This window comes from Puntigrus tetrazona, chromosome 9 (assembly GCF_018831695.1).
Source record: "Puntigrus tetrazona isolate hp1 chromosome 9, ASM1883169v1, whole genome shotgun sequence".
In the NCBI taxonomy this organism is placed as follows: Eukaryota; Metazoa; Chordata; class Actinopteri; order Cypriniformes; family Cyprinidae; genus Puntigrus; species Puntigrus tetrazona.
Genome location: NC_056707.1, coordinates 7,754,599 through 7,779,000, shown reverse-complemented (window position 1 = coordinate 7,779,000; position 24,402 = coordinate 7,754,599). Strand labels below are relative to the sequence as shown.

General features: G+C 39.7%; 1 protein-coding gene across 2 annotated transcripts in view; it reads right to left on the bottom strand.

Moving 5' to 3' along the window:
* Window positions 1-22,227, bottom strand: part of nrp2b (neuropilin 2b) — a 65,121-nt gene extending 42,894 nt beyond the window's left edge. The window contains exons 1-3 of one of the 2 annotated variants that reach the window (XM_043248785.1): window positions 21,441-22,227; window positions 13,713-13,887; window positions 3,820-4,001 (exon numbers count right to left, since the gene is read on the bottom strand). In XM_043248785.1, coding sequence (XP_043104720.1) covers window positions 3,820-4,001; window positions 13,713-13,887; window positions 21,441-21,510 — 427 coding nt within the window. In that variant the 5' untranslated portion in view covers window positions 21,511-22,227. The remainder of the gene's footprint in view (window positions 1-3,819; window positions 4,002-13,712; window positions 13,888-21,440) is intronic. The other variant, XM_043248784.1, reaches the window with a different exon arrangement.
* Between the last annotated feature and the right edge of the window lie 2,175 nt (window positions 22,228-24,402).

Here is a 24,402-nt window from a genome sequence, read left to right as displayed (position 1 = left end):
TTTATTTAATAATCTGTTACATTATAAAGATTCTTCAACATTTAATTAATGATTATTATTATTATTATTATTATTATTATTATAATTTTTATCTTACTGACTCTTCTTCATCACAAAACAACAACAACAACAAAAAACATTCCAGAGCTTCAAAACATCTGTAGGGCATCATCTCTATCCATTAGCCCTTCATAATTCTGATAGTAGAATGGAGGCAGTCACTACTAAATGAGCATCACTATGACTGTAGGGCACTTGTGTTGTGAGCTGTAATTGGCTATTCTAGAACTCCACTGATGAAGATCTGATTGGCCGAGATTTTTTATATTGTAACTGTGGCAACAGAATGATGTGGTTAAGTGTATGGTTGAGTAAACTAAGTGCCTATCATGAATGATGTTCAGATATGTAAGGTCACTGGGCTTTCTAACACTCTGAATGCAGCAACTAAACAGCATAATAAGGGTGCCTGATGTTAACCATTTGAAAACAAATGTCTGGTTTTGGGGTGTTTTCCCATGAGTTCTTCCTACTGTGCACATTAATTCTGCAAGATAGGAGCTGGCCGAAGCTTCAGACAGCTGAAGAAATAACACATCATTTTGCTCTCAAGGGCAAGGGCTGAAATCCCCAAGCGTGGTGGCACAGGTAGCTGTTGGGCGGCTCAAGGGCGACAAGATACTGATTTCCTGTGTGCAGCAGGAGGTGGGGAATTGATGCAGTGTTTCTAACCAGCAGGCTGTGCAGCACAAGGCAGACACACCTCCAGGCTGTGTATTTACCCAAGATCCCTATCGCTGCTAGAGAAAACTGCCCTGGCCGCGCCAGGACATGTCCAGTACACTCACCAATATAAATAAACAACACTTGCACTCAGGGATTCTGGGAAGGTTTCAATCACTGCTGCGGCTGTTTCTTTTCTATATCTTTTTTCCTCTCTTTTACAGAATTGTCTTTCTTTAATTCAGCAATATGCATGTACAACATAAATGCACATACAAGTATAATTATGCATGTATATAATATACATACACAATACTCCATTTATTTGATCAAAAACTTTGCAAAAACAGTAATATTTTAAAATATGAGAAACTATTTCAGAATCAATACTACTGTATTCAGTGTCACATAATCCTTTAGGATTCTTCATTGTAGTATGATGAGTTCATGCTCAAGAAACATAAATGTTTATACATTACATTAACAGTTTTGCTTTGTATAGCTCACAGTGCTTGTGCATTAATGTTAGCAATCAAAACTAATAATAATAATTAAAACTCTAGCAATTTTAATAAATGCATAGTGAATGCTGAAATGAACAATAACTAAGATTAATTACTGCTGTAGAAAATCTAGCTGCAGGTGCGTTACTGACAAATATAGGTATTTATAATAAAAAGAATCTCTGCATAACACCAGATCATTGAGTCATAAACAAACACACTTTTTCAAATTCATCAAAATTCAGTCCAAAAAAAAAAAAATCTCTTTGTCTTTGTACTTGAATACGCACACATCCACACACACACACGCACTCCCACACATTTTCACACACATCCTCCGAGTATAATGAGATCTTGTTAATGCCATGGCAACTGCGAGCTTCCACACGCCAACGGTCTCATCATTATTGCTTGTTTATGATTAAAAAAAACCTGCGACCTGCCGTTGTTATAACGTTCATCGCTGTCTCCCTTCATACCTCTGCTCCGCGTTAGCCAGGTTGCTATGGAGCTCTCACACTATCAGATCACACTCAACGGATTGTGTCATCACTTCCTCCGTAAAGCGGGAGGTGTGGGGCCTCTGTTCGCGATAAAGCGTTCACTGATATCTCTCAGCGTCGGGCGTCCACACTAATGAGTGACTTTAGCTTGTCATCCGTCTGGTGGATCTCATTAAGGACTTGCTTTTGTGTTTCGGTCCCTCAGAAGAAGCTGCCACTCCTCTGTAGACCCGAAGCCACCAACTGCAGCGCTGCTAACTGGTCATTTCCGATCAATGCCTTTCTCCAGCTTCATGACAGCTGCTCTGCATGGGCCGTCCCAGTGCGCTACTGTGGGGAGCTAAGAGGAAAGACCATCACACATGTTGTGTTAGTAACCCCAGCTGCCCTGCCCCGGCTGGCCTCAGGGGAGGGTAGATCAGGAGTCAATTAAAGAGGCATTCTCGGAATGCTTTCAGAAGGTTGAAAAAGGAACAAGGGATGTCTCCACGCTGTTTATTTTGCCCGCCAGCAGCCGCCTTGATCTGAATTTGTGCCGGTGCGTGCCGACCAGGCTCCGTGAAGGAGAGAGAAATCGTACAGTGTAAGAAGGCACCAGAGGTCAGCTACAGAATATCTGGCCGCTCAAACATGGTTTACGCATACCGCCGCAACAAAACAACCCAAAGTGATTTCACTGCTAGCAGCAAATGCTTATTACGTATCAAAACATAATAATCAAAACAGCTATAGCCAGTTGCGCAGACCACCAATAACATCACTGCATCCAAAAGTGGGAGAAAAAATGAGTTTAGAATAGAAAAATTGGTTCGTTTTAATTCGTGAATTAGGAGTGGTCCGAATAATTGCATATTTTATAATTGACATTTAAATTTCCAAAAATGCAGGAAATGTATTCTATAAAAACAAAATGTTCATTCACCCTAGTTTAATAAACTTATATCATTAAGTATGAAGAAATATAAAAAAAATTCTAAAATACACAGAACACACAAAACCTATTTAATCATACATCTAACCATTTATCTATCCATCCATTCAATTTAAAGGTTTAATTTATTACTTTCTCCCAAAACCTTTAAAAATGAATAAACTTTGGTTTCGCAGTAAAAAAATTAAAAAAACTTTCAATTATTTAGATTTTCTTTATATATTCACATTCAAATTGTAATTAGGCATCCTGTTTAATATCTCACTCAAAATTCAGACAAACAAACAGACAGGAGAGCAAATTAACATTGGTGGGCTTAAACTTAAAAAAACATGGTGTGCATTGACTATTTAACTAGTAAATATAACATACGCCATTTATACTGAATCACTATAGCAACATATTAATTTGCTCCGTGATGTATTTTTTAAATGTGCGAGAACATGTGTAGTGTGAGAGTGGTATGGTTTGTCGGACATAGCAACAGTAACTAAGGAGGCGGTTGCTCAATTGCAATTTAAAAGGCATTCTAAACGGTGCACAACCTTTCTACAACCTCAAACTATAAAACCACTCCAAAGGAGATTATAGTGACCTACTGCATTTGATCCAATACCCAATCGCAGCTTTTCCCTCCAATCCATAAAAGCCATTTGGAACTTGTCATAAATGGTAATCCCGTCTTCCTGCTTCTGAATTCCCCAATCAGAGCCTTTCCCTCCAGTTTACAAAAGGGAAGCTACACCTCTACACCGCAAGCAATAAAAATGGCGGGCTGTTATTGACACCACACTGACCAATGTGGACTCTTCCCTCCGACTGACAAAAGCCAATCAACACCAGGCAGGTGGGATTTGACACATAGAAGCCCATGCTGCAAGGAATGGTGGGTAGATAAAGGAAGAGGTGAGGTACGTGTTTCCTGTGTGAAAGGAAGAATTTGTGATACGTGTTAAGAGAAACACAGAAATCCTGCTTTCTCTACAGGCTCAGCGGACCTACATGAACTCTACCCACACTGTAAATGCTTTGTTAGTACAAGTGCTTGAACAGGAGACTCCTGCCTAAAGCACACAGGAGAGATGCGTAAACAGCAGGCGAGGCTTTGGCACTGTGTTGTTTTTGATAAACTACATCCTGCTGGGTAGCACGGGCTTACCTGTCTTATAGATTTCATAGCGCAGCGAAAACCCTGCCCCCTGGTGGGCGTAGTCAGAGACGAATTTGATGTGCAGAACGGGGCCCGAGGAGATGATCGCGGGAGGTGCGATGTTACTGCAGTGTCTGCCCAACAGATCAGCGCTCTCCGTGTTCCCATCCCGGATCTCAATGAAGTCATACCTATGAAGAAGACCAAACGCGGAGATTTTATACAAGAGGTCAAGGGCATTAGGCAACCGTTAAATTGAAATGTTTCCAATGCTGTGCGGATATCTATTTGGGAATAGTTACCAGATGGTGTGCTAGAAACACTGTCCAATACCGATGATTGAAAACAAGCATAATCATACTATTTAGTCTAAATAGGGTAAAAATAAAATCAGTCACTTTAACGGCTGCAAACGAATTAAGACATTGCAATACGATAATACACAGTATGAAAAATGAAATAAAAAACACTGTCTGATACAGACGATTATTTCATGTTATGGCCAATAACCGATAAATCATACTATTTTTTTCAAATGAAATAAAAATAAAAAACGAATCTGTCATTTTAACTGCTACAAGCAAATTAAGACATCGCAAAATGATAATACATCGTATGAAAAATTACTTAAAATTACTTGTAGTGTTTGCTAATTATTTTATAGTGTTTATAGCTTAAAATGAATATGCACGATTTAATATCTGATATACTCTATAACCAATATTAACTGACACAGATTAAAAAAAAAGAACAGTAAACCGTTTCCACACAGAAAGCAATTAAAAGATTTTTGCATGACTGTAAACACATTAGATAGAACAGACACACAACACAGTGTTAAAGGTCTATCTGTTCTGCCACTGCTACATAATGAGTTTGATCTTTTCTTGTTTAGTTTTTCCCCCCCTGTCAACTCTCAAGATATGAACAGCTTTACCAGAAGAAATTACAACAGGATTGTGGTTAAAAGGTGTTTGATCTCAATTAACTATGAAACTATGGCAATTATACACACCTAACATGTTCTGCCTGGTTACTAAATAGATTCTACCTCTGAAAAGCTTTTAAAAATTGACCTGATGGCAGGTAAATTAAAAACAGATCCAGAATGAGTAAAAGAGAGAAATAAAAAGACAGCCAATACAAGGTGTATTATCTCACTTTCGAAAAAAAGTGAATCAAAGTGTTTCTTTTTAAAATAACACATCAGACAGAAGTGATTCTGGGTCCAGCTGGCAGGCAGCGAGGGTAAAAAAGCGCTGCTACTTAGCACAGTGCTGTCGTGTTAATAAGGCTGAGGTTTATGTAGCTGTACTAGCAGAAGAGCGTGACTCCACAGAGCAAGCTGTGCCTCATTTAACCACCAAATCAGCAAGCCTGTGGACCCTCCGAACATCTGTACCCTTCAGCGCTAGAGAGTCATTGTCTAAAACACTGCTCCAACTCAAGAGACAAGTGCAGAGACAGAGAAATCAATGAGCCTTGACTTGAAGAAACTATGCCTTCTCTCCTCTGACATATTTATTCGGCGTATTCCTAGAGGACAAATGCATTGCTCCGTCATAGTTTGGGAGACTTAATGGAGTTCTCAGTTATGATTCATTGATGTGCTGCCTCAAGTCTCATAGGTGTCTCCTAAAAAGTATTAAAAACACAAATGAAACATTAAATAATATGGTTTGCTTGCTAAATGCTTATTGAACATGTTAGGGTGATAATGAAGTTTTTTGCTTTAGTACGGTTTAAAATACACTACCGTTAAAGAGTTCTCATTATCAACTAGCTGCTTATTAGCATGCATAATACCAGCATTTTGGCTGTTTATTAGTACTTATAAAAGCACCTACAACTATGTTACTAACTATTAATAAGAAGCAAATTATTGAGGCAAGACACTTAAGTAATAATAAATATATGTGTTCTAAAATGTTACCAGATTTGTATTTTTTTTTTTGGTTTATGCTCACCAAAGCATTTTGCTTGACCAAAATACAGTAAAAAGTAATGTTAAAATAATTTTCTATTTAAATATATATATTAAAAAAATTCCATCTGTTTGTAAAAATTCTTTAAATCTAACAAATTCCTATTTCTATATTCTAACTTAAACTTTTTTTAACTCTCCGTCTTTTAGTATTCAAAATTTGTCTGGAGCATATTAGCATCTTAATTCTTTCAACCCTGTCTGTTTGTCTTGTATTTCTCGGGTTTACAGAGTCTATAACAATAAAGAAGGATATCTGCAGGAGCTGAAGCGACCAAACACCCTCCAATCAAACATTTGTACAGGCCTCCTCAGTGCCTTTGATAACACGTCCCACCTCAACCCCGCACTTCTGTCTCTTTCCTCAAAATGACAGGCCACTCTGTGATAAAGCATGAAAACATGACAGCCAGAAAGATGAAAGTACAGAGGAAACATCTGACAGACGCCAGCAGCTGTCCTTAACCAGCCTAAAACACACACAAACACTCCTAAATAAACTTCAGGACACATAAAACACAACCACACACTGTATTTTGTTCTCTTTTGAAATTGCAGACGCGTTTCGTCTCAAATCAGTACAGAGTTAAAAGTTACTCTCACTTTTCCTGATTCATCTCTGTCGCTAATTAACAAAGACAAACCCTCCTACAAAAACAGCATTCACCTAACACTAAGGAGGCATGCTGTGTGAGACCATTACAGTCACATGGACACCGAAAAACAACACAAACACTGGCTTGTATTTGCTTTGGATGTGAGGGTAATTTAATTTTCATGGATCTTATTACTGAATGTTGTTACTATGGTGAATCTCTTTGGGGTAAGAATGCTGGCATTGTTGACCGACCCCAAAAAATGTGTTCGTATTACATAAACTCCACCGGTTCAGACTGATTCTGTTTACTCTGCTGGCCACTTTTCCGCTTGTTTTTCTTCTTGCTTGTTTTCACTTTTACTTTACACCAGCAAATTAGGGTAAACACAGGCTTTGGCACCCTGAGCTTGTGTGTGTGTGTGTGTGTGTTTGACTTGAACACAGTAGTAAGTATCTGCAGATGTCTCCCTCCTCCACCATCAGAACCGCATGTTAATTGCCTTTCACGCGTTGTATCTATGAGCCAGGGCACTTTTTCACACCTGCACAAACCTATCAAGCATCAGACGTCCCCTGCAGATCCAGACAACTAACAAGGCGAATGCACACATTTAAGCTGACACAATTGTGAGACTATTTGTTTTTTAGCAAAAATATAGCAACATACTGCCAATGAGAGTCAAACATTGTTACTTTTCCGACTATGGTCTCTATCAAACTCTATGGTATTTTGTCACAACTTCATTTGTGACTTGGAAGTCAACATGACTAGGTTGTGTGATATAAAAGAAATGAAATGCAAATGAAAACACAACCCAAACAACATTCAGTAAGAGCAATGATTGGTATTATGTTGAGCTCTCATTTGATATCCAAAGCAAAATCTGGGACTTGTTGGACAAAACCAGTTAGAAAACCATAAATACTCTCCTAGAGCATGTTTTAAAATAAGTGGCTTCGAGTAAATGCTCCACTGGAATTTAGTTGGATTTTCATGTAATCACTTTTCATCAAAAACCACTTTACACAGCATTAGCCACTAACTTGTACACATACTGGACAGCACAGACATACAATAGATATCATGTTTGCACACATTTTAAAATATCTTAGATTTAGATGAAGAGATTCAGATTTGCTGCAAGAGAAAAGCACGCCTCTTTGATTGAAAGTAAATAATCACAGGCTTTGCCTAAAAACCTCAATCTTACCCAGTGGAAGAATTAAAATACTGAAAGTGGCTCTAAAATGTTAACTGCTTGTCCCAGGGCATTCCTAGACCGCGCTCAGATCGACCATTTATTTGCTCATAAAACCAGGAAAGGTATGAAGAAAGAAACGGAGGTAGAGTTGTTACTGCAATCTGAAATGCCAGAGAATATAATAAAGAATGAAAATCCTCTGCTATATACACCCAGTTTTGACTGAACATATGCTGTCATTTCTAAGTGTACAGCAACTCATAACGGTCATAACAGCTAAGCCCGCGCTCTGAGAATGATGTGATATGTATGGGAGACCTGCGTGACCCCCCTGAGTCCTGTCCGGCTTCACACCATCCATCGATTCTTCATTACAAGCGGAAAACTCGCATTGATCAGAAGCACCCCCGGGGAGCCGCACCGAGTGATGATATCATCCGCTACTGTTGGCCTCACTCGAGAGGAAATCTAGCTGTGAGGTTAGACGTGTTCATTTGTCAAATCTATCACGGATAAAGCCCCACGCCGGGAGACAGTGGGGGAAACTGCTGTGTAAAATTGTTCCTTTCATAGGCGCTCAACGTCAGTCATGAGCAACTAAGAGGCTAGTCTGTACGTACTGTAGTATCACCATCGTCCCCCATGAGGTTACTACAGAAAACAAAGGCAGCTGTCTCCGCTCCCCAGCTGGAGACGGTGGGGTGTCCCGGGGTCTGTGATCATGGCTCTGCATGTGGCCGGAGTTGAGAGGTCTAAAAATGCTCTCGGGCGATCGTCAGTTCGGATATCCCTCATCAAAGAAGACAGTATAGAGACGTCACTGAACGCTGAGGCCTCGGCTCTACTGAGTGTAGCAAGAGTGAGACCTGTGCTACTGTAAATGTGCTCTGAAACACTTGTGTACTGTAGTACAGTTGATTTGTAATAAATAAATAAAATCAACCGATGCAAAAAAAAACTATTTTACAATTTATAGCTGATATAAACTGATAATTTCTTTATTGTTGTGTAAGTATACGTCACTGATAAACAGCAGATTTAAAAGTTCTATATTACTTTCTAATTAAGCAAAATATATACGTACACAAACACACAAACAAAAACACAAAGGTCCCCACTTGGATTTAACTAAGCAAACAGGTGCTATGATCTGGGGTTGCTGCAGTTGGCCAAGTCTAGGTTCAGCAATGTTATGTGCCCAAAGAATGAAGAGTATATATATATACATATATATACTGAATATACTGTTTTTGTAACTGTAAAGACTCAAATTGTGAAAGAGTTGTTGTGGAAGCACATAGAATGGGCACCACAGAGTCCAGACCTTCACCCCATTGAGAATATTTGTGATGTGAGATTAGACTATGCGCAGTGGTCAGACTCTCCCATCATCAATACAAGATATTGGTAAAAAATTCATGCAACTCCAGATGCGAATAGTTGCTGTGACATTACAGAAGCTTACTGATACAATGAATTAGTGAAGCTAAAAGCAGTCCAACATAATATTAGAGTATTTGCAGCGTACAGTATATACATTTTACATAACCTATATGTTAAATGTCAATCACGCATTCTGGAAGCCTCAGGAATGTTATCACTGAATTAATAAAATCCCTGGGACGGAGGGGAGAATGGAATATCCATTCCTTGTGTATTAGTATGATGATTAGATAACATCAAAAACTGGAACACTGTGCCAGAGGGAGGAAAAGAAAGTGTAAAGAGTGGGGAAGGAGAAAAACAGATAAAGATGAAAGAGAGAGTAAGAGAGTGGTACAGGAGAGAGAGAGAGAGAACCATGGCTTCAACCTGCTCAGCCCTGTTTCTATACCCATGTCATTCAGTCGAGCAGCTTTGCTGATTGCATTACAGATATATCATGATAAATCAACCCATGCTTATTATATTTATTCCACAATAATCTATTTATAACTTTTAGGAGTGGGACACATCTGATGCTGTGCCAAGAAGCCATGAAACAATCCGTTGAATTCGAATGAATCCGGTACGACAAGTGAAACGGTGTCTTTCGTGTAAGCGCTGAGCCATACCTGTAACTTTGATAGATTTATTTTTTTTCCAGCATTACATCTGGTCCTTGTCATCCAACTGATATGCCAGAGTGCTCTGGATTTCATCACACTCTCCGGCAACAGGAATAAATGGTGCACTTCTATCCTCTATCTTTTTCTACTCATCCTTTTCGTGACCTTAATGGCTGCGCTCCAAAACCATTTAAAGATGAGCTACAGACACAAAATCTGTTCCAAGAGGTAGGAAGGATAATTAGTGCACTCGTGATGCTGCCTACTACATAGGCAGCTCACTATAGCTCAATTGTATGGTTTATTAAGGCATAGAGAGACAATTATACTGATCTCTAAATTATAAATATATTATTTTAGACAAATTTATATCACGTATTTATTACATAAAAGCCACTGTAGTTGTATTAATCTATTTTATCTAAAATATACCAATAATACATTTAATGCAATAATAATCAATACACACTACAACAACAGAAATGTTACAAACTCTTAAAAGTATTGAAGAAAATAAGTGTGCTCTGTATTGCAAAGCTTATTAGAGTATCACACTGTTAGCTTAGCAACATGCTAACTTTAGCTTCTACTAACATCGCTTTTGAGTTGGTTGTCCCTTGCTGCTCTAAACACTGGATTCGTGTCAAAGTTTTGGAAAGAGGTATTGCCTCCAAAGTGGCATCCTTTGCTTTAGTAACTGTTTGGGAGCCCTTCAGTCGCTGCAGAGCGCTGGAAAATCTGTGGAGGAAGTGTTTGCAGTGACAGTGTGGCTGGACTATCAACACTGTTTACTTCATCTATGTGTGATTAGAGAGAGAGCTGAATAGGGAATGTGAAATAAAGCAATGCTGAGAATGAGCTGTGCCTTAGGAGATGATTCATTTTAATCAGATGCAATGTATGAGGGGAAAGAAAGAGGGAACAAGTGAGCGGGAAATGGAAGAATCATTGGATATCATTGTGTTTTGCATGTACTAAATTTAACTAGCCTAACAACTCCTTAGTCAACTACCTTTGTTTCTAATCCAAACCAGCCTAGACCAGTATGGAAATTGTTGTTAGTAAGAGCTGCTCTTTTCAAATGGGTGGAGGAGTGAGAATTACAGACCAAAGTAGAAAGAAAGGACAAAAAAGGGAGGTTATGACAGAGTTGAAGGAGAAATGAGTGGAAAGATGAAACATAAGGGTGTGGTGGCAGACGAGCAGACTAAACTTCATGAGGTCAAAGGGGAAACCCTGTAGCGCAGCCAGTTTTCAGCATGTGTGCATATAAACATCTGTCAGTTAGAACTGTGATGCCAGGATATGATCCCTGAGCTGCATAATCATATCTGACAGGAAAAACGCTTCAGGTTAAATAAATTAAGTACAGCGCTTAGCTGCTGATGGAGCTGGTTTGGTGTCCAGTGGAAAGATACTGAGCTGTTACTACCTCGGGATCAACATAGATCAAATAAATAGCCTTCCCAAAGTGTCTATACCACAATATGTGTGAAGGCTGAGAGCTTGATACATACAACGCTATAACACTGCACACACCCAAAACTACAGCTGATATTAAATGTAATTTTCTTTGGAATTATATCGAATATTACAATGTTACAAAGTCTGTTTCGCTCCACCCTGCCCTGCGGCTGTACGTCTCGACAACAGAATTAAATGATCCGTCCACTTCACAAGGAGTTAGTTGTAACACCTTCCAGTATGGCGTTGCGTATTTTCCAAAGCTAATGCGACAATCCAGAGATGGTTGTGTTTAAGCATGTTAATGGATACATCATTTTACGACTTGTTTATTAAAGAAGTGCTTGGTGTTTACTAGGCATAACAATAGAGATTGTATTGGATTCCCAAAAGAACTACTTAGTCCCGACTTTGTCTTTAATATAACTGCCTGGCCAAGAGACAAAAACAATAATCACTAGAAAAGCAGCAGGGAACAAGTCAGGGAGTTTAAAAAAACAAGAGAGCTAGGGTGATGTTTTTAGCCGAGAAGAGACTGATATATCTTTTGTGCATTTACGAGGTCTCCAGATCAGACATAACAGTAGCTTCCATCTTTATGCACTACACTGAAATCATAGGCTGTAAATAGCCATACTTAACCTTTATGTGTTTTAAATGGTCACAGGGCTTCTGAGAGAGATAGATAAAAAGGTGAAAAACAGGGTCAGAATCATCAAATTGTAAAACTAGTATTAAAAAAAAAAAAAAATTAAGAAAATAATTTAAATATAATTAAATATTAACAATTTATATATGTATTAAACTATTGTATTTAATTGGATTAAATACTATTTTTTTAAACTATCTTTATCTTCCTATTTATCAAATGTGTGTGTGTGTGTGTGTATATATATATATATATATATATATATATATATATATATATATATATATATACACATTTGATAAATAGGAAGATATATATATATATATATATATATATTTTTTTTTTTTTTTTTTTTTTTTTTTAAATGTATAATATTGTTCAACATAGAATAACACACATTATAAGTGTTGATGCCTAACCAACGCAGCAATCACTCAGCATCATGCTATCAACAAGAAAAACAGTGCTCACATTGTCTTCAAAAGATGTAAAAATCTAGTCTGAACATTTGTAGAAGAGCGGCAGATGGGAGTAAAGACAAAAGGTTAAAAAAAGAGACATCTGTTTAAAGTCTTAGAACTGCTTGTGTTAACCTGAGAACTACTGGGAAACTGTCCACTGTTCTCTTTTCCAAATGTAGCAATGTGTCTGATTCAATATTGAGTTCTGTTTACTAATGGACGTGCAAAGAAATCCCCCTGTGGGAGGAAAGCACGGGAAAAAGGATGTGTGATGTAATGGAACGTGCCGCATCTTCTGTCAATCAAGCCGAGGGTGGAGTGAGAACGAGATACAAAAATAACAACAGTACTATCCTGTGCATAAACCACTAAGGAGTAAGCAAAGTGCTAGAATGAAACACATATCAGACTTTTCTTGTCTCTGTCTTTTGATCTCTCTCTCTCTCTCTCTGTTGCTGTGCTCACTGGAAGTGCTCAGTGAAGACACTTTCAACAAAAGCTTCTGAAAAATTAATGCTCCAATTTCAACAAAGGAATGTCAAAAACCATCCCATAAATCTCTCTTTAAAAACACTTCTATGTATAATTAATAGATCCAAAATGTTAATAAATGCCAAAAGGACAAAGGGCAATATTCAGTGAGTAGAGTGAGAGAGCTGGAAGTGGCAGGTTGTGACAGGCTTTGTGGCTCTGCCGAGAAGGGTTTGTAAAACATGACTCATGGATGTCAAAGTCTTCACTAGCGATTGCTAATTTCCCAACGAATTTCTCCCACTTTACGAATCACGCTTTAAAACAAATCCACCCAAACTGTAAAAATACAGGGAAACTCCAAACCTGACCCCGTGCATTTCTGCTGCTGTCCAATAGAGGGAGGAGTTGGAACAGCTGCTGGTGAAACCGAGCTCAAGCCTGCACGTTTTCCAGAAATGTGTGATGAAGCTTTGTTTATAGGATATTTAATTAAAGTGTGTGTAATGTCGACTAGAGCCAGGCTCCGCAGGGTATCACAGGAAGGCTCCAATAATCACTACGCAAGAAACATCAGCAGTCTTTCCTAATCAACTCTTTTTAAAGCAAAATTAATAAAATATCACTTATTATATGAAAGAAATTAAACAAGATTGCCTTGATGCCTCTTGTGTATACAGACTTGATATACTTTCATTTATGAATCGGTTATGGTTATAAATGCATTGTTTCTTCCTATATGTGACCCTGGACTACAAAACCAGTCATAAGTGAATCTGAGGGTGCAAAAAAAAAATCTAAATATTGAGAAAATCACCTTTAAAGTTTAGCAGTTCATATTACTAATCAAAAATTTTGTTTTAATATATGTTAGGAAATTTACTAAATATCTTCATGGAACATAACCTTTACTTAATATCCTAATTATTTATGACGTAAAAGAAATACAATATATACAATATATTTTTGGCTATTGCTACAAATATACCCCAGCTACGCAAAGCCTCTGAATCTTTTCTGCTCACCTGCAGTCCAGTTTCTCCAACTCAAAGTGCGGGTTGAAGTTTAGGACGATACGCTGGGACGGTTCGGGTGCCGTGATCACCCATCGACAGTTCTGGTGGGGAGGGTACTCCAGCGGGTAACCGGGTGTCGTGATGTATCCTGCGTCACTGGCATCCAAATTCCCACCACACAACTCTGTGAATATGAGAAGTGAAATATGATTCAGCTTCACTCAAATGAAGTGAATTTTGAAACGTGTCTAACATAGTGTATTTATATAAATTGAATCATACTAAAGGACTTTAGATGCGACTCAATGGCCATTTTTCAGCTGTTTGAAGTGATTCAGTACACATGAATCAATATGACACAAAAGATTCTAATTGAGTGAAAGGAATAGCTGACCTCTGCTAGTCAATAAGTGAAGCAGTCATGACTTGGCAACTAAAGGCTTTTGTTCTGTGCCTCGACGTTTAATACGAATCAACACAAACGGAGAAATCAAAGAATCTGCTGTGTCCAGTGTCAAACGCACTTGTCCCAGCTGTCATCTGGTATACAACTATATCACTGACAAGCAATCTGCAAACATTAAGACACAATCTTCAACAGTATCTCCAGAATGAAAACCACTCTATCACACATGACAAGCTATTCAGTGACAGGAAGTGTGTCTGCGTGAGGTCAAAGATCAACCCAATGCTGTGATCAGTCACAAAGATGCCTTTCTGTGTGGAAAGCGCATAGATAGTGCGCTCATTCTCTCTCTCCCCTGCCTGTGTTTACCATTCTCTTCCCGAACAAGCCCTCGGCTCCCACAGCTCAAATAATTGATATGGCTCTCATTCATTATTGCTCTGATCATAGTATTGAGGCACAGCTGTTTAACCTCTGCTAGCGCGCTACGATGTCAGCGCGCACCAAACTCACATGTTTGAGGAGAGGCGGCGTATAAATGTTTTAAGGCGCGGAGGCTCTGAATGATTCAAGATGGCTTCAGGAACTTGCCTGAAGAAGATATTTTGAAGAATGTTTCTAGAGCTTTTCTTGCTGATGCAGAGAAAGTCCGTGGAGTTCAGTTATGTTTTCAACATATTTTATGGATAAAAGCATTTGAAACATTCTTCGGAATGTCTTCTTTGGGCTCTACGGAAAGGTTGACTGAACAAAATCATCATTTCAGGGTCAACTGTTTCTTTAAACATTAGTCTTGCACGACAATCAAACTGCAGTTGAAAGCACTGCAATCCAAAATGTGTAGGACTCGGCAGATCACAGGCGTTCCAATTCTGTGGGAATCTTTGGAATTCTGTGGTGACGGATTCCGTGTGGTCCCGCTCATCTTACACCAGCAGTGGCCCAAGCAAGGATGGACTTAGGGCACACACTTTGCTGCCGTTAATTGAAATTCACAACAAATACACCGCAACCAACATGCACAGAGCTGATGTTCTAGCGTCACACATAGTGGCCCAGTGGGGACGCTGGGAAGGAGTTCAGAGGAAGTGAGGGCTTTGATTGACAGTTTGAGGTCTGTGGCTGGTTTCCACAGCGCTTTCTGTGAACAATTACAACTCATCTGTATTGCACACTTGATCTCTCGCACTCAGTCATCGACTTTCTCACCGTCGGAAAACAAGATTGATGTGGTAGGATGCGACCTCTTCATACCTTCCAGATTTACACTGCATTCAAAGAATACTGCGACAAAACCAAGAAAAATGCGTCTTAATAGACTATGGTGCGTACAGTGCTGAAATGGATTTAAAACTTTGCTGCCCCTCAACAGTAAACAAATAATAAAGTTATCACGTACCACCAAACATAAAAAAATAACGCATCTTGCCTCAAATTATAAACTTAGTACTAAACAGCCAAACAACAACTGAATTTAATCATTGTTTCGAAAGTGCAGTGTTTTATATCAGAGATTGGTCACTGTGGTTGACTAAACTAAATGTCTAACAGATTAGTTTATCTTTGTGTAAAATATTTATATTTTATTACATTTGTAATAGTTAAAATTTTCGTGGTACAAGTATCGTGGTGCTTGATATTTAATGATTTTGATTTTTGATGGTGCTGTGGCTGCTAAACAGTTTGCATGGAAAAACCATCTCACAAAAGTCTTTAAATTCTTTCTTTCTAAAACACCAATGCTACAGACACGCAAATGCAGATGCGTCGGATCTCATGCTGTTTTTCTGAGTGTCCCATCACTGGCACTGCATTTTTAAGACAGCATGTCAAGTTAAAAATAGCCCAAGTTTTAGAAACGCATCTTGAGACCCCTGTGCTCTGTTCCAGTCTGTTGCGCCCCGTCCAGCTGTTTTCCAACACAACAGTGCGTCTTTACGTAAAAGCATCAGCTCACCAACCTGAAACATTCTGACTAGTCTTTCAGCTAACCCACTGACTAGCCTAGTTGAACTAGTAAATACACTAAACACACTCCTGTAGGCTGCATCTGAACAATCCCGGCACCATCACTTTCTCATATGTTCCGGGTCGGTTCGTTTTGTTTTGTGTATGCGTGTGCTTGCAGAAAGGAGGGTCGACAGGCTGACGGGTCTCATTAGGAGGTGTTCTTCCTCCCTAAGCTCTAGGCCTCAACAGAACCGGTCTGACAGTGCAGAGATTCATTTCCGCTCCGAGCAGAGAGAGCGACAGATACTGCAGTAGTGTTGTGTTGCTGTGTGTGGTGGCCTCATGAATTATTGTGTCTGTACTGCTAAAGGAGTCTATCCATCTACAGTCTCTGCCACATGCTATCACAGCAGTATGCAGCCCTGGCGAATGGGCCAGAATCAACAGCGTGTGTGTGCTTGTGTGTATATGTGTGACTGTGTTTGCTGTTCTGGTGAATGATTTGCTGTGCACCAAGTACAGATGAAAGTTATGTGTTGGGGAATTGAAATGTAAAATGTAAAACATAAAACACGATTTTATTTCACTGAACTTGGTTCAGAAGGTGGACTATTAAAGAGCTTTCAGAAAGCATAAAGAAATGAATAGTTCTTGTGTTTAAAACATGTTCACTTGCATGAGATTAATAATAAAAGCTAATAATAGCTTAATTTTAAATGGAACAGATCACCTTATGGGGACAGACATTTTGAACCACATGACCGCAGTGTAACCCCGGTAATAAAACATTTATCTTTAGAAACAAGGTTGAAAAAATGCCAAAAACAATGTGCAAATCCTACATCCACACCACTAGGTGTCAGTAAAAGTCCCGCACAAGAGTTACTTCGATTCCCAAAATCAAATCCTGACACAACCAATTTTTCAAAATGCCAACATTAACTTAAAAAAACTGCACAAAGTCTACATCCACACCACTAGGTGTCAGTGTACGTCTAAGATCAACAAGTGCAACAAACAAAAAATTACTGCATGCACCTGAAAATTGACTCTGCAGTATTTGGGACAAGAAATGATACACTATCCAAAGATGAGCTCAATGCCTACCAAAAAAAGACCTCAGGTTATGATTTCTCACCCCATGCTACCACAGAACATCAAACTGTTCAATAAAAACTGAATCTACTAATAGAGCTCCTTCGATTCACAAAATCAAATCTTATCCGAACTAATCAATAGCTTTGAACGTTGTGCAAATCAATAGTATCTTCCATCCTCACTTAGCCTAAGACTCAGCAAACAGCACTCACTATTCGACACAACCATGTTCTGCTGAGTACACACAACAACAGCCACAGATCTCATCCTGTCAGGGCTTCCGGTGTCGGTACTTTGTCAATTTCGCAGAACCCCGCTCATCTCCTCTCTTCACATACGAGACTCTCCGCGCCTCGCTTCCTGCAGGATTTAGGATGCTGCCGGTGGGTAGGCCTGCCGCCGGCCCCCTCGCTTTAGGGCCATAAGTAACTGTAAACGGTGCTGAGCAGGTGGGTGGGGGAACGAGAATGGAGCTGCATTATTTATGGGTTTCTTGCTTGTTTTGAATTTCATCCCAATAGCACTGTTTCAGCACTTTTCCAGCGCCTGCCACACGAGAGTGAGTGAACGAGTGCCGGCGCATTTGCTGGCGCGAATACAAATATCTGACCTTCTTTTAGCTGATTTACAGGCTCATTTTCTGCTGAGGGAGTGCTAATATTACCCATTACAAGAGACAGAAAAGAGAAAAAAACAGTGCAGTGAGCAGACACGACAACAAACGGCAACGATTTACATAATGGTCGTTGTTGTGTTTATGAGTTCAAATTGATTATAAAGTGCAAAAACCTAAATCACTCAAACTAAAGCTTCTATTTCTGCTTAAGCTCTGTGGTTTGCAGACTGCTGATCAAACTTTACAGTTCACATTTACTTTCAGTGAGTGGAATTATGAGGGCAAATAAGCTCAATCCATTTGGAATCTGTGCGAAACGGAGTTATGAATGCTCATATTAATATTGGTCAATTCTACGCAACAACCGACTTCCAGAGAGCTGCTTGGTTTGAAAGTGACTTCTATGTGAGCTATGCTTCTTATAAAACTACATTACTGACAATAGCCAAAGGACATTTTTTGCACAATAAATGTTATTCATGGCTCCTTATTCTGCAGAAGGCCCTGAGATATACGTAATCTAAAGAGATTAGACATGAAATGCATCACCCTGGTCTCATCTGTGGAATTGGTGTCAAGCTCGGTGTTAGAACAGAAGAACACAGAATACCTAAAACATACACAAAAAAAGTTGCCAGAAGTTCACATCTGCCTTTAATCAGTATCAACAGTATAAAGGGCTCAGAGGAGGTGCTGCTGGAAGAAACCTAACGCTACACACACACGCGCACACACACACACACATAGAGAGTGAAGCTCTAACAGACTAAAAGCAGGTGACTCACATTAAGAGCTGGATGAACAACTCAAAAGTGAAACTCAGAACCAATCGCCTATAAAACCAAAGATGTGCGCATGGAAAATGAAATAAGCTCGGGGCCACTGAACAGCAGAAAACGAACATGACAAATGGGCTTAGCAGGGATCCGATGAAACTTTAAAGAGATCCTATTCACTCCATACGCCACGGAAAACAACCAGCGCCAGGAGAGAATTGCTCTCATATTCCCTCAGAAATTCGGCACGACACGCGGCGGTCTCTATCGGGATACTGATGTGTGCTAAACTGCGATTTCAAAGCAGCTACCCGCCGAGTTTGCTCCAGTAGCTGCAGTTTCTCTGGAGCGTGTTGGGGATCTGCAGGTGGTCAGGTGTGTCTGCACAGCTGCATAAGCATGTAATCAATCGCAGCGTTGCCTCCAGGCGCAGGTGGCCAAGGCTTTGCCAACAACTCTTCGCGCTCATACCAGTAGGTACACCGGGAAAATATGGAAGAGCATCCGGACATGCTGTCTTTCAGGCTCAAACATGTAGATTCACATGCGTCTGCATGCTATCACCACACACGGCTCATCTGCTCAGCAGCCATAACCGCCGCCACGGGAGAGGAGCTGGAAAATATCAGCAGCTGACTGGCGGAAGTCAATAAGGTTTCTCATTTTCACTGAGTAAACGTCTGCTGATGAATAGCTGATATTTAATCACAGTGATGAGACACTTAAGAGTTCCTCCGTTCTGTCTTATTACATACCGTCCGCACTGGAATAAGAGGCTTCAGCCCCCCTATCGTTTAGCGTGTGCTTCATCAGCTGCTGAGTCCAGCTCACTTCAGCAGGGCTTCCTGTCCCAGCAGTAGATGGTTAAGCCATTCTCCCTCTCTCAAAACCATTCATCCATCTGATTTAGACCGTCTGAAGCTTAACAGGACTAATTAAGGCACTGTTGTTGTGTTGGAAAGATAGCTGGGCTTTTAGAAGGACCCCTGTGGAGAGCTCTCTCTTGGATCAGGTGCAGATCCCAACACGGATCTGTTGGGTCTGGCAGCACTGCTGTCGACATTTGGTTGGAAAATTAAGCTAGTGCTAGTCCAAAAAAAATGTTAGAAGAGTAAACGAGAGCTAACAAATACTTATAAGGAATGGTATACAAAAAAACAAATACACTTCTGTCCTTAACGCATTCACCCTAATGACTTTCTTCAGTGAAACACAATAGGACACTTCAGCAGTCTCCATTCACTTTCATTGTATGGAATAAAGATGCAATATAAGTGAATGGCGACTGAGACTGTCAGTTCCAACTGTTTTACCTAACATCTCCTTTTGTGTTCCACAGAGCGCAGTTTACATCAACAGGAGGGTGAATAAACGATGACACAATATTTATTTTTAAGTGAACTAATCCTCCAAGTAGATTACTCATGTGGTCCAACAGACAAATGACTCAATTTATATTAGTGTTCATGTTACTATGTATTTGCATGCATACTCAGTAACACTAATGAAAAAGGATCTATTTTGCGAGGCTGCTTGCAATTGCATATTTACAGTAAGTGAGTATAAAAAGTTATTAAAAAAGAAGGAGAATACATACAAAATATTTGAGACATAGAATGACCGCAGAGACAGTAGATATCCCGGTTCTAAAAGTCCCCTTCAAACCGTTTGGCATTAGTTTTCACCCTAGACATACAAGCACTGTACACCATATCGATTAAACCAAATCAACGCTAAATTGCAAACATATGCTTTTTCATTTCCAAAACCCAAATTTCGAGGTCAGCAACGTCGTTATTAGGCATACCATGACTGATTTGCTAAAATGCATTTTAAGGATTTATCTCAACGTATCAGTAGTTGAAGCGAATTTTATCAGTCAGGCAGGTTAATAAAACTTGCTAAAGATCTAGTTTGAATGCCAAACCCGTCTTTCGAACCAAGAAACGTTTGTAAAAACGTCAAATAAAGGCTATTAAAATATGAAAATACATAATCTAGTTGTTTATACACATATGTGCAAACACACGTATATTATATATGTATACCCTATAGACGAATATGTACGTTCTATACATTGTTCCTCCATGAGAGTCGCTGGAGGTGCTTCATGTGCCCGCGGCTGCACAAATACAGTCGTCAAGACTAAGTAACCATGACACAAGAACACTACGACTAGAAAAACACCGTAAATGATGAGTTACGACTTTGTGTGCCAAATATATATATATATATATATATTACATGTTTAAGGGTTAAGTGATACGCGGCTTAATTTAGTATCCCGTTCGTGGCATGAAGAGAATCCGCTGCGTAATTTACTTTAGAGTTTATCTGTGCGTTTGTAAGCAAAATACCAGGAGTCCTAAAGACAATGAACTATATTACACAGCTAATTAGGTAAACAATCACAAAATAGTGTTGCGAAGCGTGCGGTGAAGCCCAGAATGAAGCACGGCGTCTGTCGGAGCTCACGCCGAGCGCGCGTCACCTCCAGCGGGCAGGAGACTGCTAGCGCACGCGGTGAGCTTTCACCCATCACGCTAAAACCTTTTGAAACCTTTTAAGAGGCTCATCATCTTAGTGATTTTAATCTCTTATTTTCTGGGATCCCTCGTCTTTTTACGCTTTTCTGTCTTTTTTTAGATTATTATGCCATTATTATTTTTTAGACAATACGCATTGAATATGGCACATTTCGTCAGTCAGTTGTAAGGTACCGAAACAAACCTAAGCAAATACCCCAAATTACATGGAAACTGAAACATCATTAATGTGGCCGCAGTTCCTTTTGCGATAACACGTAATAGCACGCGGGTTAATGGAAACTTAAACTGATTCAGACGGGAAAACAAACAAACAAACAAAAAAACAAAACAAAAAAAACTTACCCTCCTCTCCACGAACTAATGCCGCACACAAGACAAGTAAAGATCCACAGAGCTTTGTGAATAAATCCATCTTTTCTGGGTGATGTTCACCCAGCGCGTGTAGAGGAAACGCCGAACTTCTTGTGATGTTCTTTGAAAATGTTCTTGTCCACTGATGATGTATCCACTTGTGTCTTGAGCCCGATAACAATTTCTTTCGCCTGCTTTCTCGATACGCTTCAAAACGCTGTATGCGTAAATTCAACCCAGACTTGGCTGTTTAACATCTCCAGTTATATCCTAAACAAACGCAACGACAACGGGGGGGAAAAAAACGTCCGATTAAAACTAAACTTTCTTTTAAAAACCAGAGTTCAGACCTAAAACATATTTTGGCTTGAATTCCTCGAGCTTCAGCCGCATGTGCGTGAGTGAGGTGAGCGGCGCTTTCTCTCGCCTTCAAATCCAACTGACATGAAGCGTTTTCCCGGTCTTGTCCCCACAGAATCCAGCACCAAACGCTCTGTCTCGAGTGGGAAGCACTGTCCACGGCGGAAAACTGTCAGAAAAGGGCAGCTCGGATAAGGTCTTCAGTGCAGATGGTCGGTAACTGAGGTCTTGTGATAGAGATACTCCGTGCGCTGTCTCTTTGGCACTGCGCGTCTCTGCGTTTGAGCGCTGAGTCTTGCGCGGCGGCAGCAGCATGTGGATGTAATAGCATTAAGGACGGGCGCAGCTATCGCATTACAGTCAGCACCTCGGCCCGCCTCTCCAGTCTCTGATTAAAGACCAGCCACTAGTCCCGCAGTTACGCTATAAAAAGGCGAGCGAGAGAAACACAAGCGCCCACAGCCACACGGGCTCGTCAAACGCTCGTGGCTGTGCGAAACCACAGGCTGGTTTGGACAATTTCTTTAAGGAGGTATACGATGTAAGCTTAACAATGGGTCACTGACAAATAGCCGTGTCCAAAACTATAAAATCCCTTAACACAATTCTATATTATACCCAAAAACAAAACAAAAAGTCAAGTGGTGTAACCATCACGTAAAAAAATAGCACTGAAGTAAAATGTTCCTTAGTAGATTTGAGAGCATTTAAGTTAGTCATTGTTATTACATTTATTTTCGAAAAATATTTTATTATAAACAAAGTTACAATAGCAAGAATCACATTTTTATGTACGTAAGGATTTTTAGGTCGGTTACTCCATTTGACATTAACAAAATACACTTCATAAAAAGTCCTAGTAAGTGATATTGTCATTGTTTTATGGTTTACATGACAAAGTGGCTTCCTGGATGACTGATTTTGGTGCAAAAAAAGGTTTTCAAGTAATTAAATATTATTTTAGATTTTCCCTGCAGTTGCAGCAACTAGAAGTGATCAAAATATCAATATCAAAATGATGTAATTCACAAATTGAAAATATATTAATCATAGAACAGGTCTAAAATATATCTGAAATACATCTGAAAAAGCATCCTTGGTGTCATTGACCATGATTTAGCAATAACATAAGGGAACAGCAGAAGGAAACTGTTATAATTATGATAATTATATATAAGCTGCCATAGGGTGATACATGACTGATGTTAGAAATGTAACAGTTTTGATACCCTCTACTTGACTTTAGACACAAAAGTGGGAATGCTGAGTTGAACCATGTAAGGAAATGTGCATAGTAATGCGTGGCTGAGTTAATGCAAATGTTTCTTTGCAAGCCAAAGAATGATCAACAAGGTTATAGGGGTCAAACTTTGAGCAAAAATACAAGAAACTGAACAAACCAATGGTAAACGTTCCATGACGACAGATGTTTGACAGAAACTAAAAACATCTGTTTTTCTTTTCCTTGTGACTGATGCACTGTTGAAAATACACACACACATACATACTCAGTTAAAATAAGAACAACAAGCAGAAGTTTGTGGTAGGATGCGTGGGGCACTGGGAAAAGGAGAAGCAAAAGCAAACTTTAGGAAGAGCAATGTCCCTCTAGCTCTGCTCATCCAGAGTCCTTTAATTTAGCCCACTGCACTTACAAAAACATGAAAACAGAAATAAGACACTAAGGTACAGCAAGAGTTTAGGGTTTAGAAAGAAATGCTAGCGTAGACCTCACCAACCACTCTGTGCACATCAAAGCTTCCACATCCATGCAAGGAACCCAAACTCTCAGATATGTTCTTGTGCACAGATCTCCTCAGATCCACCCAATACAGGGCCAATGAGGGCCCCTATCCGCCACTAAGTACAGTGACTTTAATGACACAGCATTACCCTGCAGATCCCGAAATAAACTCCTCTTACTTCAACCACCCTGTAGACGCTCTGCACACGCTCAACACTGACAGCAGGCAGCTGGGGAAGCACGGGAAAGTTTTTTTTAGCGTTTGATGCCTTGTCAGTTTCAGGTCATGTCTTATTGAAGTCAGATGATTAGTCATGTGTTGTTCCATTCCCGAGCTGTTAATTCTGAGAATCATATTCTCTTTTAACGAAAACAGGGAAGTGAAGAAAACATGATTGTTTTTGTAACACTGGACTTCTTTTCACTATCACCAACCACTCAATGAGAAGTTCCATAGATCACTTGACAAGACCTCAATGACAGGCTGCCGTGTTCTTATCTCTTAGAGAATACTGACTCTATCTCTCAACTCTTGAGACCACTGCACTATTTGAACTGGGGGCTTGGACCTGTCAACAGTAATACTTGATAAAGGTTGCTCCTTTACACTGTCTTCAGACCAGTCCTGTGGTGTCACCTATCACAGATGAGGTCAGAGTTTGGGTATAGTAAAGACTGGTCTTGGATCAGGGTGAAATAACAGCTTCCCTTTGAAGTGTTGACAGGCCTAGCCTGTGCTGTCCACACACACCTCGACCCACAGCAGACCTGTGATCATCCATCTTACTGGCTAATGCCAGACAGAGCATGAGGAGATCTCAGTAGAACAGTGGAGCCTCTGTGCGTGGT